This window comes from Pseudochaenichthys georgianus, chromosome 10, assembly GCF_902827115.2.
Source record: "Pseudochaenichthys georgianus chromosome 10, fPseGeo1.2, whole genome shotgun sequence".
Lineage (NCBI taxonomy): Eukaryota > Metazoa > Chordata > Actinopteri > Perciformes > Channichthyidae > Pseudochaenichthys > Pseudochaenichthys georgianus.
This window is the reverse complement of record NC_047512.1, coordinates 99,273-115,449: the sequence shown is the minus strand read 5'-3', so window position 1 is coordinate 115,449 and position 16,177 is coordinate 99,273. Positions and strand designations below refer to the sequence as shown.

At 40.2% G+C, this 16,177-nt stretch overlaps 1 protein-coding gene across 1 annotated transcript; it reads right to left on the bottom strand.

Annotated features, from left to right (window-relative positions):
* Window positions 1-1,652: 1,652 nt before the first annotated feature.
* LOC139434673 (zinc finger protein 583-like) lies at window positions 1,653-15,727 on the bottom strand. The gene is made up of 2 exons (XM_071204563.1): window positions 15,637-15,727; window positions 1,653-3,734 (listed from the first exon to the last, which is right to left on the bottom strand). Exon 2 carries the CDS (start codon window positions 3,466-3,468, stop codon window positions 2,293-2,295), a length of 1,176 nt encoding a protein of 391 aa, XP_071060664.1. The 5' UTR covers window positions 3,469-3,734; window positions 15,637-15,727; the 3' UTR covers window positions 1,653-2,292.
* Window positions 15,728-16,177: the final 450 nt, after the last annotated feature.

Here is a 16,177-nt window from a genome sequence, read left to right as displayed (position 1 = left end):
GACTGAATTAACATTGTTGTACAACATCCATATAAGACTTAAATGAATCTTTATCAACATAGGTGGACAATATGTTTAATGTTTTTGTCATTCTGATGTATACGTTAACCACTGACGGTTGATGAACCATTTTATTTGGATTGAGGGCTCCAAGTTTCCATATAAAGGTATAGGATGGTTTGATGTATTGTTCTTTATTTCTAAATGTTTTTGTATCATTGCTATCCTGTTAATGAGCCCTGTTTTACATAAATGTACCTGTTATCGGAGTGTTTTTGCTTCTGTAACTGTAAGGGAATACATTTTCCTATTTTGTGTCCTGATGACCTAATGCCGTAACATGTAATACGTTACTCCCTAAGCCTGTTTTCACCCATCTACAACCGATTCGCTAATAATCACAAATGTTCATTTCTTTGACCCCTTGGCTCGACTATTTCTTATTTAATAATCGTTACATCTCCTCAGGACCAAGTTCCTGTGTCCTGCCTTTCACCTGCTGATCACCCACTGCTCATTTAAGGTGGGCTGACCTTTACAATGGACCAGCTAGTCTTAGTGTGTTAATGCAAACGTTTTGTAAAATGACACGAGACCAAAAAGGTGCTGTGTGCTCTCTGCAGGATGGTGTCTGGACTCAAAGATTGTTTATGGTATGAGAGCTTCACTCTGTTTTTGTTGTCCAAACGACGCCAACAGAGGGCGGGTACTAACATTCACAAACACGTACCTATCTCCCGCAGGTATTCGGAGAAGATCCTCATAGGTGGCGGTTACTAATACTCACTAACATATCTCAATTCATTCCACACATTCAACAAAGTAATCCTCCCCCTCTCTCTCGCTTTCCTCCGTGGTGCTGATCGTTTGAACAATGACATATTCTCATGAATATTAAACACAACAACCTGGAACCTCTCTCATTCAATAAGAGTGTGTGTGTGTGATAGATAGATCGTTGGAGCTATGTGCAACTCAAGGCATATGCTCGAACGGGAGCTGCCTGGACGCTGAAATCATGTTGCGCACTATCCGAGCTGAGTGTGCTGACTTCTCCTACAATGTCCCGCTGTCTGCTTCCTGCATAAAGTCAAGTGCTCGGCGCAGTTGTGGCGAAATTTCGCTCCTCTGTTTTCATTTAAACAGCTCCTTATATCTGTTAGCGCAGCTAGCTAGCACCAGATGCTAACAATATACATACTACTTTTGTAATTCTAACACTTTGGTAACAATCTAAAACACCAAACCAATTAGATCACATGAGAACATTTGTGTTTTGAAGATTTTCCCAAAATCAGATGTCAAATTGTAAGCTTTTGAGCTACTTATCTCATCAAACAGTGCTCTAAGGTGATTAATTTGCATATATAGCAATACTAGAGACTGTCCTGAACATTTTGATATGTAACACATGGGTGCCATGTTAGAAGAAACACATTTAAAAGGTGATTTAAGAAAACATCTAAACATCGAGAAAATACCCTTAGAGGGTTAAACAGCATAATAATAAGGACGATCGTCCGTTCTGTGATTCTCCAGAACACAGATGGCCAGTCCGCCCCTGTGTAGCATATTCAGCAGGTGAAAGGCAGGACACGGGAACTTGGTCCTGAGGAGATGTAACGATTATTAAAAAAGAAATAGTCGAGTCAAGGGGTCAAAGAAATGAACATTTGTGATTATTAGCGAATCGGTTGCAGATGGGTGAAAACAGGCTTAGGGAGTAACGTATTACATGTTACGGCATTAGGTCATCAGGATACAAAATAGGAAAATGTATTCCCTTACAGTTACAGAAGCAAAAACACTCCGATAACAGGTACATTTATGTAAAACAGGGCTCATTAACAGGATAGCAATGATACAAAACATTTAGAAATAAAGAACAATACATCAAATCATCCTATATGGAAACTTGGAGCCCTCAATCCAAATAAAATGGTTCATCAACAGTCAGTGGTTAACATATACATCAGAATGACAAAAACATTAAACATATTGTCCACCTATGTTGATAAAGATGGAGTTCATTTAAGTCTTATATGGATGTTGTACAACAATGTTAATCCAGTGAGACAGATTTCTCTCATGTGTGAACTGTCATAAGACTTATTCATTGTCCTCTCCATCGGCTTCTGTTTCCATGTGTTCAGCTGAGCTGCTGATTGGAGGCTCTGCCTCTGCGTTATCCTCAGTTTGAATTTCATTAACCTGTGAGGACTGACGACCAACACACTTGTGCCTTTTGAAATGATTACGACCATTACATCTTTTGTCACAAACATTGCAGCTCTATATTTCCTCTCCTGTGTGGACTCTCATGTGTGTCTTTAAATTTCCACTATGTGAAAAAGCTTTCTTACAGACTGAGCAGCTGTGTGCTTTCTCTCCTGTGTGGACTGTCATGTGTGTCTTTAAATGTCCACTCTGTGAAAAAGCTTTCTTACAGACTGAGCAGATGTGTGGTTTCTCTCCTGTGTGGACTCTCATGTGTTCCTTTAAACTTCCACTGTGTGAAAAGGCTTTCTTACAGACTGAGCAGCTGTGTGCTTTCTCTCCTGTGTGGACTCTCATGTGTTCCTTTAAACTTCCACTCCGTGAAAAGGCTTTCTTACAGACTGAGCAGCTATGTGCTTTCTCTCCTGTGTGGATTCTCATGTGTTCCTTTAAACTTCCACTCTGTGAAAGAGCTTTCTTACAGACTGAGCATTTTAATGCTTTCTCTCCTGTGTGGACTCTCATGTGTTCCTTTAAACTTCCACTCCGTGAAAATGCTTTCTTACAGACTGAGCATTTGAATGATTTCTCTCCTGTGTGGATTCTCATGTGTTCCTTTAAACTTCCACTCTGTGAAAAAGCTTTCTCACAAACTGAGCATTTGAATGATTTCTCTCCTGTGTGGATTGTCATGTGTATCTTTAAATTTCCACTCTGTGAAAAAGCTTTCTCACAAACTGAGCATTTGAATGGTTTCTCTCCTGTGTGGATTGTCATGTGTTCATTTAAACTTCCACTCCGTGAAAATGCTTTCTTACAGACTGAGCATTTGAATGGTTTCTCTCCTGTGTGGACTCTAATGTGTGTCTTTAAATGTCCACTGTGTGAAAAAGCTTTCTCACAAACTGAGCAGCAAAAGGGTTTCTCTCCTGTGTGGATTCTCATGTGTTGATTTAGATATTGTCTATATCTAAAAGCTTTCTCACAAACTGAGCAGCTGAATGGTTTCTTTTCAGCACTACGTTGTGGATCACTGACAGATTCTTGTCTATTTTTCAGTGAGTTTGAGCCTGAGGCAGGTTCTCTGGTCTCCTTCCAATCAGCACTGTGTTCAGTGTCAGGTTCAGAAGAGTCATCAGTGTCTTCAGAAGAGTCTCCAGTGTGGTCCTCAGTCTTTGGTTGTAAACTGCTCTCTGGATCTGAGTTCCTGGCTGGTTCTCGAAAGTCCTCTCCATCAGCTTCTGTTTCCATGTGATCAGTTTGTCTTTGATGAGGCCGTGAGGACTGAGGTTTCTCTTTATCATCTTCACTCTTCACTGGGTCAGGAGTGAAAGTGGACTTGGTGATATCAGCCTCCTCCAGCTCCTGAAGCTGCTCCCCCTCCTGACTGATCCTGAGTTCCTCCTGTTCCTGCTTAATGTGTGGGGGGGGCTCTGGGTCCTCCTGGTCCAGACTGCAGCTCCACTCCTGCTGGTCAGGGAGAGGCTCTTCTTTAACCACCACCAGCTGCTGGACATCTGCAGGAAATAGGAAACACACTGTTATATCAGTCTTGGACCTAGTCAATATAATTAGGTATATTATTGAATTACAGTTTCCAGAGAAGAGAGGCCCATCGTCTCTTCCGCAATTATTAGGAGTGAGCAGAAGTGCAAAGAGGCCCTCCTCAGGATAATACAGTTAAGTCTTGTTAGTTGGGTGGTTCATATCCTGACAGAAAAAAAATGGTCTAATTATGTTGGCTCAATTCACCTCATGTAGCCCAGCCCCTTTCCACTTACTGTTAAAAATGAAAAAGGTTTTTTTCTTCTGGTTTAGCACTAGCCGCAATGTAAACAATGAATTGTATTTGGGATTGTTAACAGATACACTACGCCAGGGCTTTTCAATTAGTTTGGAATGGGGGCCGGTTGTTGAAAATGATCCAAAGCAAGGGGCCGGGAAAAAGATGGCTTAAAATATGAGCAATCATATTAAGATCTTCAGATACAGTACAACAGCATAGTGGAATGCATATATTGTGTTTAATTCAATCAAACAACATAGCCCCAAGGCCTTTTTTGATCTAAATGCTAAGTTGTGTAACGCAAGACACATTGAGAGCATCATTGCGAAAGGGAATGCAGCAAAAATAATCGTTTTTTTCCGATTACGTTGTTTTCATAATCGTTGCAAGCCAAAATCGTAATAGAGATTAAAATACGATTAATTGCACAGCCCTAATTCAAACCTTATTTAAGTAAAAGTATGCAAGTATTATCAGAACATTTTATGACACCCTCTAATGTCATAGTAATGATGGTGCTGTTGAGATCTTCATAGTATCAAGTGAATACTTAAAACGAAAGTTAGTTATAATCAAATATGATCAATCATATTCTTGTATAAACCCATAATGAAAATGCTTCTTGATGGTTTTTGAATATCTATGTATGTTTACGATTTTATCTGTTGCTGTGTTGATAACTTTGCGTTTTAAAAAGAGGGTGTTGAGATCTTCATAGTATCAAGTGAATACTTAAAACGAAAGTTAGTTATAATCAGATGTAATCAATTATATTCTTATATAACCCACAATGAAACTGCTTCATATTTTATGATTTTCTATATTTACAGTATAAACAAAACACAAGTGGTTTGTTAAGTTGAGTGTGTAAGGCCTATAATGGTTTCACTGATAAGGGAGAGACCGTTTCTTCCCTCTTCCCTCACAGCAGTACACAGGGAGGGGGGCTCCTGACTTAAGGAGAAAAAGACAGAGGCCCCAAACAGGTGGTTATGTCATAGCCATATAACAGGGATCGATAACCTTTTTGATACGAAGTGCCATTCAAAAAAATATATTTTATCAACGTGCTGACGATCGTGAATTATCGAAAAGCGAAAAGCTAATAAAATAAACATATAGCTCTACACCCCTGGCCGACATGTCCTTAAAATGAAGTCCGAGTTTGAAATATATCTCAAATAATGTATGCACTGCCATTTCCCCACAGAAACATAACAGTCTGCAATTAAACGGTTGTCTCCTGTGCGCTCCTCTTCCTACTTGGCGCACCGGTAACTTTCTCGTGCGCACAAGAGGCTGAGACCAGCCGCCGAATCCCTCGGAACATCATAAAAGCCATAAAGCCAAAATGTTGGTATCGTGACAACACTACACTCTACACACACGACTGATCTCCCATTCACCCCTCCAACTCATTATAAAATGTGCAGATGACACCACTGTGGTCGGCCAAATATATAAGGGAGACGACGAGTCGGCATACAGAGACGAGATCCTGAAGCTGTCTGCGTGGTGTTCAGCTAACAACCTACATCTGAACACAAGCAAAACAAATCATCATAGACTTCAGAAAGCACCGTCCAGAACCCACCCCCCTTCACCTCAATGGAGAGAGAGTGGAGAGGGTCTCCACCTTTAAGTTCCTGGGGGTTCACATTTCGGAGAGCCTCAGCTGGACAGCACACACCACTGCAGCAGTTAAGAAGGCCCAGCAGCGACTACACTTCCTGAGGGTGCTTCGGAGGAACCGACTGAACAAGAAGCTGCTGGTGTCCTTCTACCGAGCGACCATCGAGAGCGTGCTGTCATACTCCATCTCGGGGTGGTATGCAGGATGTTCAGCTGCGGACAAGAAAGCCCTGCAGAGAGTGATACGGATGGCAGAGAAAACCATCGGCTGCCCCCTGCCCTCTCTGGAACACATCTCCACCTCCCGCTGCCGCAGCAGAGCTAACAAAATCATAAAGGACAGCTCTCACCCAGGTCACAGACTGTTCTCTCTCCTGCCTTCTGGGAGGAGAGACAGGAGCTTCAAGTCACGGACAAACAAACTCAAAAACAGTTTCTACCCCTGGGCCGTCAGGCTGCTCAACCACCACACATAATGCAATAACCGTGACCATGCTCACACATACACACACTTTTAATGCACTTTATTTATATATATAAATATATATCAGAATCTGAGAAGAGCAGCACCAGCTGCAAAGAGAGAGAGATTCCGGAGCTAAGAGGCGGCGTCGCTTACGTCTCTCTTACGTCGAGGCGTGCAGGAAACTAAACCCACCTCCCCTGAACATGGGTCGACTGAAGAGTCTCGTCATGCCTGCCTACAAGCAGTAGTAATGATGTTCGTTTACGCCAATCAGAATGCACCAAACTTAATGTGGAGTCGGTGTGTAGTTATGCTAAAACAATGTCGGACACCGTAATCTTCTCTGGTCCCCTCCCCAATCTGATCAATGATGACATGTATAGCCGCATGTCATCATTTCAGCGCTGGTTGTCTTGGTGGTGCCCAGCAAACAATGTGGGCTTCGTAAATAATTGGACAGCCTTCTGGGGAAAACCTGGTCTGATTAAGAGAGACGGCATTCATCCTACTTTGAAAGGTGCAGATCTCATTTCGGCAAACATTTCAGGGCTTTGTGGACTTAATCCATGACAAACTGGAGTTGAGACCAGGAGGCAGAGTCGCAGTCTTACACGCTTCTCTGCGCTCTCTCCTAGGCAGTCACCCATAGGAATAAATAAAATACCCAATATTAGCGGTGTGTGTGTGTCTGCCCAAGGACAATTTAAGGTAAAACCTAATAGAGGTATCATACATAATAACCTAATAAAAGTAAATGTAACAACTACTACAGTGCAACAAAACAGGAAGATTAAATGTGGTCTCTTAAACACAAGATCTCTAGCATCTAAAGCAATATTGGTAAATGATTTAATATCAGATTATAATATTGATATATGCTGTCTCACTGAAACTTGGTTGAGACATGAAGAATATGTCAGCATAAATGAGGCCACTCCACCCAGCCATGTCAACACTCATATTGCTCGAGGCACGGGCCGAGGAGGTGGAGTTGCAGCAATCTTTGACTCAAGTTTACTTATCAATACTAAACCAAAATTAAATTATACCTCTTTTGAAAGCCTCGTTTTTAGTCTTACGCATCCGACCTGGAAAACTTTGCAGCCAATCTTATTTGTTACAGTGTATCGTGCACCAGGTCCTTATTCAGAATTCTTATCAGAATTCTCTGAGTTTTTATCAACTTTGGTTCTTAAAACAGACAAAGTAATTATCGTAGGTGACTTTAATATTCATGTTGACGATGATAAAAATAGCCTTACTGTTGCATTTAACTCTATATTAGATTCTGTTGGTTTCTGTCAGAGTGTAAATAAACCAACCCACTGTTATAATCACACTCTCGACCTTGTTCTGACTTATGGTATTGAAATTGAGCAACTATTAGTCGAATCCTGCTTTATCCGACCATTTCTTAGTAACTTTTGAAGTACTGTTACTAGACTACAAAGCATTAGTCAAAAGCTCTTGCAGCAGAAACCTATCTGTTAGTGCTATAGCCACATTTAAGGAAGAGATTCCACCAATACTTAACTCGATAGCATGTCTGCATGTAGGGGAGGAAACTTATACAAAATGTACACCACCCCAAATTGATCATGTTGTTGATAGTGCTATAGATGCGCTGCGAATAAAATTAGACTCTGTTGCTCCTTTGAAAAAGAAGAAAATAAAACAACATAGATTAGCTCCATGGCATAATGCCGAAACCCGCAAAATAAAGCAAAAGTCTAGACAACTTGAAAGGATATGGCGTTCCACTAAACTTGAAGAATCTCGTTTAATTTGGCATATTACTCTCAATGAATATAAAAAAGCACTGCGTAAAGCGAGAGCAGCCTACTACTCTTCATTAATAGATGAGAATAAGAATAATGCAAGATTTCTTTTCAGCACTGTAGCCAGGCTGACAGAGAGCCACAGCTCCATTGAGCCTTCTATTCCCATAGCACTCGGTAGCAATGATTTTATGTGCTTTTTTAACGATAAAATTGTTACTCTTAGAAACAAAATTAATGACCTCTTGCCTTTGACCAGTATAGTGTTATCAACAGCTCCCGGAAACGTAAGTTCTAATATTACACTAGATAGGAAACTAGAATGCTTTTCAGCCATAAGCCTTGAACAATTAAATTCAATGATTCTCTCTTCTAAACCATCAACGTGCATGTTAGACCCAATTCCAACTAAGTTGTTGAAGGAAGTTTTTCCATTAATTACCACTTCTTTATTAAATATTATGAATATGTCTTTATTATCAGGCTATGTTCCACAATCATTCAAAGTAGCAGTGATAAAACCGCTTCTTAAAAAGCACAACCTCGATCCAGAGGTTTTAGCCAACTATAGACCTATTTCTAATCTTCCGTTCCTCTCAAATATTCTTGAGAAAGCGGTCGCAAAACAGTTGTGTGATTACTTAAAAAACAATGATTTATCTGAAGATTTTCAGTCTGGCTTTAGAACACATCATAGCACAGACAGCTCTGGTTAAAGTCACAAATGACATTCTAAGAGCCTCAGACAAGGGACTTGTCTCTATTCTTGTTTTGCTCGATCTCAGTGCTGCATTTGATACTATCGACCATGATATCCTATTGCAAAGACTAGAGCACTTAGTTGGCCTACAGGGAACTGCTTTAGGCTGGTTTAGGTCCTATCTATCTGAACGCTCTCAGTTTGTACGTGTTAACGATGAATCTTCCACGCAAACCAAAGTTAGCCATGGAGTGCCACAGGGCTCAGTGCTCGGACCTATTTTGTTCACATTATATATGCTTCCGTTAGGCAATATTATAAGGAATCATTCTGTAAACTTTCATTGTTATGCGGATGATACTCAACTATATTTATCAATCAAGCCTGATGAAATTAATCATCTAAATAAAATTCAAGACTGCCTTAAGGACTTAAAAACGTGGATGACCTTAAACTTTTTGATGTTAAACACGACCAAAACTGAAGTTATTGTACTTGGCCCGAATAATCTACGAAACAAATTATCTAAAGATATACTAACTATGGATGGCATTAATTTGGCCTCCAGTGAGACTGTAAGGAATCTTGGTGTTATATTTGATCAGGATTTATCCTTTAACGCCCACATAAAATCAATTTCAAGGACCACCTACTTCCATCTACGTAACATTGCAAAAATCAGGCATATCTTGCCTCAAAACGATGCAGAGAAACTAGTCCATGCATTTGTTACTTCTAGGCTGGATTATTGTAACTCTTTATTATCAGGGAGTACCAAGAAATCAATCAAGTCGCTTCAGCTGATTCAAAATGCTGCGGCTCGTGTACTAACCAGAGTTAGGAAAAGGGACCACATTACTCCTGTTCTGGCTGCCTTACACGGGCTCCCTATAGAACACAGGATAGAATTTAAAATTCTTCTTCTCGCCTACAAAGCCCTTAATGGGCAGGCGCCATCTTACCTTAAAGAACTCATTATACCCTACTGGCCTACTAGGGCATTGCGTTCCAAGAATGCAGGTTGTTGGTTGTTCCTAGAGTCTCTAAAAGTACAATGGGAGCCAGAGCCTTTTCTTATCAAGCTCCACATTTGTGGAATCAGCTTCCAGTTTGTGTTCGGGCGGCAGACACCCTATCCGTTTTTAAGAGTGCGCTTAAGACCTTCCTTTTGGATAAAGCTTATAGTTAGGGCTGATTAGATTCAGCCCCTAGTTTTGCTGATATAGGCTTAGTTTGTCGGGGGTCATCTTACTTCTTCCTTCTCTCTGTCTATACCTGTGTACTCTCATGTTCCGATTAACCCAGCTTCCCCAAATGTCTTTCTTTTGGTGTCTATATACGCTGGGATCCGGAGTCATGGATGATCCTGCGGTCCTGTGTCCTGGATCGCGAGCGCTGGATCTTGAGTTGTGGCTGTGGTCCTGGATCATAAGTCCTGGATGGCTATCCTCGTGGATTCATCTTCCTATTATACACACATGCATTTCCAAACATCTGGACTACCTATGTTGCAAATGTATTATCTTTTCAATTTACACACGGCATCTATTGCACGTCTGTCCGTCCTGGGAGAGGGATCCCTCCTCTGTGGCTCTCCCTGAGGTTTCTCCCATGTTCCCTTTAAACTGGGTTTTCTTTGGAAGTTTTTCCTTGTACGATGTGAGGGTCTAAGGACAGAGGGTGTCGTATTGTCATACTGATATTCTGTACACACTGTGAAGACCACTGAGACAAATGTAACATTTGTGATATTGGGCTATATAAATAAACATTGATTGATTGATTGATACTGCTGAGCAAAGTGACTAGAAGGCAACCACACACTTATAATATAATATTGTATATAATATTATAAGGCATAATGCCCCTTTCACAGATTCTGCGTCATCATGCCCTGCATCTTCCATTTCAATCTTTTTTACAGATTTAGCGTTTTTAGTGAGAAAGAATTCCGAGATACTTTGTTGTGCCTATGTAACAGAGTTATAACGGTTGGTGTAAAGTCCTGGTTAAATTGGAGAATTACGCCATCTGGTGTTACAAACGTGTGCCTGCATTACTGTGGCTTTGTTACCGCAATGGATTGTGGGAGATTCTCATACCACGTGAGCATCTCTTGAGAGTAAGGTGCATGGATGCATAATAAGAACTGGATACAGCGTGGGAGGCGGGGCCTCATTCATTCCTATGAGAGTTGCTCATTGGCGCATGATGATAAAATGGCACAACTTTTGAGAGAGCGAAACGTCACAGATTACCCAGCATGCCTGAGAAGTACTTTAACCAAAATGCGTGTTCACATCAAGCACGTCAATATGCGTACACGTAACAGCACCGCGCGTTCATGACAGCATGGTAATGATTTGTTATTATGATGGATTTGCATGTAGTGCTGCACACGTAACTTGAACGTGCCGGGCAGCGCGGTCCCGTGGGTTAGATGCGCGTTCATAATGCAGAGGCAAATAACTCTCAGAATAACATTATTAGCATATTTCTACAACTTGAGGAACGAATGTTTTTAATAAGGGCTATACAAGTGTTCATACTGGGTAGTTTATTTAGTTTAAAAACAATTATCCAACGATTTACAGACCACTCTTTCCCCGTGTAAGTCAATGGGAAAAAGTGTTTCCGGGCCTGGCAACCAAACGGAAGTGTAGTACCGCCGTTTGGCCACCACGAATATTTTCATCTGAGTCCAGCGCACTTCCTGGGGGCTTGGTAAGGTGCTATTGTATTATGTCAGTGGACAAAATGTATGCTATTATTCTATTAGGACAATAACGTTCTGTTGTATTTGTTTAGTTTAATGTAGTCGTTTAATGCTCACAGCAACATGTTTTGTGTGTGATTGGCTATTTGTGTTATTTGATTTATTAATGTGATCATCAATAGAGAACCGCAGTGACGCGTCCTAAAACCCGGAAGTAAACTCCTTCCGGTTCCTTCGTCAAAAACGCAATGCAACGTCTCCATAGGATTTTGGAAAATAGCTGGAAATAAGGTCTGTGGTTGAAACACATTTAAGAGACGGATCACGTTTTGTTCAGCCGGATAATCTCCACATGTCTACCCTACTTTTATAATTTTCGAATCATAAATCTAGTTGCCAGAAGCAAAATGCTAACGTTATGCTATAAAGGAACTACAGCAGGGTCGCTGCTTCAACGTCACGCCGACTTAAGATCCATATTCAAACATACAGATTCCAACTGGTACGAGTTGAAGCGTCTGTTTGAACAGTTTGCAGGAGGCAGGGACTTGCTTTCAAGCAGAACAGGGCAAACTAACTTTTTCATTGCTTTTTATCGAAGGAACCGGAAGTGGTAAAAATGCTAACTTACTTCCGGGTTTTAGGACGCATCACTGCGGTTCTCTATAGCTAATTTGAGCTAATAGGCTAACGTAAGCGTGGTGCTATCTCTCCAACAGAACGCAGCTCACGTGTCCATTTTATGTTGTCCATTGAAATGCAGGTATGTGAGTTTTGTACACCAGTTTGTTTATGTTTAATGTTTCACATGTGTTATACTACCACTATACGATCATTGTTGTGTTGTTTATTATTGGACACTTATTTTGTAAAGGAGATTTTCATACCACGTGAGGATCTCTTGAGAAACGCAGCTCACGGTTCCAACTATGGTGGAATGAGCTCCCCATTGAAATCAGGACCGCAGAAAGCTTACACACCTTCCGGCGCAGACTGAAAACTCATCTCTTTCGACTCCACTTCGAGCGATCGAATGACTAACAAAGAACTGCTAACAGAGCACTTATATACTAATAAAGGACTGGCTTATCTAAAGCCAGTTGAGTAGCACTTGAAACGATTGGCTCTTTGAAATGCTTTGAAACCTGATGTTCTTATATGATTCTGTTTTCTTCAAGGTTGTGTCTTCCTGGTCGAATGTACTTATTGTAAGTCGCTTTGGATAAAAGCGTCAGCTAAATGCAATGTAATGTAATGTAACTAAAAAAACATTTTAAATTTTTCTTCCCTGAAGCTAAATAATTTATTTTATAGTTTAAAAGTATCATTTGAATAATATATAATATAAAATATATCTCAGGCACAATGAAATGTAATAAAAAAATATATATCAAAAAATTTAAAAATTAAAATGTGCAGGCAGAGGAGCTCAGCCTGCCTGACGCTAGGGCAGTGATTCTCAAACTTTTTCTGTCATCCCCCGCTTTGAACAGGTGGGCCTTTTCAAGCCCCACCTGTTCCTCATCGCTCCAATAAAATGGTAGGCCAAGCTTAAAATTGTCAAATGTATCGTTCTATAACAGGGGTCTCCAACTTTTTTTAGGATGAGGGCTACTTTCAAAAAATAAAACAAGTCGTGAGCTACTTTTACTCCTCTTTTTTGTTTTTTTGCAGTGTATATATTTAGCACATTTTAACATTATTATATGCTATCTTTAACCTTTGAGTGCTGTTTGGGTCTGTGGGACCCGTTTTCAGTGTTCACTAAAATAAAATGTATGCAATTTAATTATTTTAACCTGCTTTATTTGGTGGTGGACGTCACATCCTCGAGGGTCCGGGGGCATGCACCCCCAGGAAGATTTTTTTTAAATGTTGAAGTTGAATGCATCAATCTGGTGCACTTTGAGCTAGGGCTGCTCAATTAAATCGCATTTTAATCGCAATTACGATTTTGGCTTGCAACGATTATGAAAACAACATAATCGAAATAAAACGATTTTATTTATTTTTTAGGTTTTTCAGTTGAATTATACTTAAAGTTCAGGGTAATCAACTGTTAAAAACATACTTTTCAAATTATTTTCTTCAATAAATTGATGTTTTTCAAAGTAAATGGTTAATCGTTTTTAATAATCGTGATATCAATTATTGACCTAAATAATCGAGATTATGATTTTTGCCATAATCGAGCAGCCCTACTTTGAGCCCAACATGAATTTATGGATACAGCTCTCAACACTCAGATGAAAGGGAGCTGTATACTTTTCAATAATCCAAACATCTTTAGAATATGATCACAACCAATCATTTAAACTTGTTTATTCTTATCTTATGTTACCTAGTTAGCATTCTTTCTTTTTATTTATGCATATTTGACTAATCACTCCCCTTTTAAACTTTTTACTGTCCTATAGTACACATTGGAATGATTTCTTAATTTATTTTGTACAACTTTATTAAATAGATAAAGGTGTGCTCTCTCTCTTGCTCTCTTGCTCTCTCGCTCTCTCACTCCACATTGCTTTTCTTCCCGACTGTAACGCTGTTGTGTGTGTCTGTGAGAGCGTTTCACACGTGTGTATGAGAGATTTTTACCAGTGGCGAGCCTGTCTCTGAGGGCCTAAGATATTCTACAAAATAATATTTAAAAACATTAAAACAAATTATATTTGTCTTTATATATTTTTTTTAAATATGTTTTTAGTAATATTTGTCAATAGTTTTACCAAAAATAACTTGATTAAATTGTATTTAAAATAACATTTCCAAAGAAATAAATCCTTTGAATCTGCCTATTCAGTTTCTGTTTGAATGTGAAGGGTTAAATGAAAGAAGCTCCTCTCTGCGAGTCTGTGAGGACAGGAGCTGATTGGACGTCCAGCTATGAATTCACAGAGGGCCAGCTATAGTAACTGAACGAGAGTAATCTCAAATGCAGTGGCGACTGGTCATTAGGGGCACAGCCCCACCTAGTGTCAGCAGAAAGTATTAAAATTATGATTACAACAAAATGCAAAAATTAATTAAAAAATATATAAAATATATTTTAAGATCATGTTTAATCATCTGATTCGTCTGTACATTGCTGTTTTAGTATGTGTTCTTCTAATTAGTGTCTACAGTGTGCCTATTGAGCTGTTTAGAGCCATGTGGGACAAAACCTGATCCTGCCCCTCCCTCTGACTGTCTAAGTGAACGGTGACTGCAAAAACTACACTACGCATGCTCAGAGTATTTTCCTATTTAATGTGTGTGGCAAAAAATAATGACCATAGGGGCAAAGTGCTGCCATCCCCACCATACGTCATCTAACATAATTCAGAGCTGATTGGCTGTAAGTACGTGTGCCGCGAAAAGTGTGGTGTGTGAAGAGGAGGAGAGAGAGCTGCAGTGAGGCGTCCTAAAACCAGGAAGTAAGCTGCGCATGGCTTCCCTCCACAAAAAAGCAATGAGATTTCTCCATAGGATTTTAGAAAATAGCTCAAAATAAGATCTGTGGGAAACAAACCTGTTAGATAAATGCACGTTTTGTTCAGCCGGATAATATCCACATGTCTACCCTACTTTTATCATTTTCGAATAAAAAATCTATTGATTAGATTAGATTTATGATAGACTTTTGAAACTACAAGAAGATAAGGAGGACTTTTACAAAAAAGTAATAGAGATTTTTGTCCAGAAGGATAGGCAAATGGACTTCATCTTCAAGTCAAGGTAAGACTGCAATTTTATTGACCACTTTTGTACATATAGAAACGCCACTGGTCAAATGACAGTACAATTGACCAATCATATCTTCCCTCTAAATGGGTGGGCTTTATTATTGCGGACTTTATGACAAGTTCCGCCCGCTGTGAAACGTTTCTTGTTTCCATAGCAACAACAACTGTCAACAGAGTAAACTTGCCTTCAAAATAAAAGCATGCCAAATTACACTTAAGACATACAACTGCAACGAAAGTAACAAACACAATGCAATATCCTTTTCAATTTCAAAGAACACAAATTGGGTTATCTACAGGTGTTGTTTTGTGTGGTAGAGGGTCGCTTTTCATTGATACGTTTTGCACCCCGGGCGGGCCTTTGTTTTGATATTCCACCAGTGTATAAATAATAAATAAATGTGAAAAAAAAAATGTTTTTTTTCGCGACCCACCTATCACATCTCTGCGCCCCACCAGTGGGGCGCGCCCCACACTTTGAGAAACGCTGCGCTAGGGGGTGCTGCAGCGCCCTCAGCACCCTCCTTCCAGCGCCCCTGGTCTAAAGTGTTATTAATGTGATAATAAAGTGTTACTGAAGAGTGTAAAGTGTTAATGAAGAGTAAAGGGAACAGACCTGCTCTGTGTATCCGAAGCTGAGGCTGTAAAACAGCGTTCAGTAGTTTCTGGAGTCTCTTGTTCTCCTCTTTGGAAAGAAACAGCTCCTCCTCGAGCTCTGCTATCGTTTGTTCAAACAGAGCAAATATCTCTCCAGAATCAGCAGTGACTCGCTGCTGCTTCAACGACAGCAGCATTTGGACTTTACTCATGTTTCCTAGATCACCTTTCCCTGCAGACTCCGTTAAACACACCGTTTCTCTCTCCGTCAAACTCTCAATCTGACTAGTGTTGCTCACGTGTTTCCAGCTAGCATGCTAAGCTAGCTCCTATAGTCCGAGGTAAACGCTCCAGAAAAAAGAGCACAGAGTCCGTTCGGAGGTTTATCCAGACACACAGATGATGGATCAGTAGAGCTTGTCACTACCCGATCTGCAGTGCGCAATGCGCATGTGCGAAATGGTCCGCCATATTGGACAACTCCGGACGGCAACCCAAGTAGGACAACATTGACACAGTGGCTTTTGGCAAAGCTCAAAAGGAAAACTCGAGAGAGATGA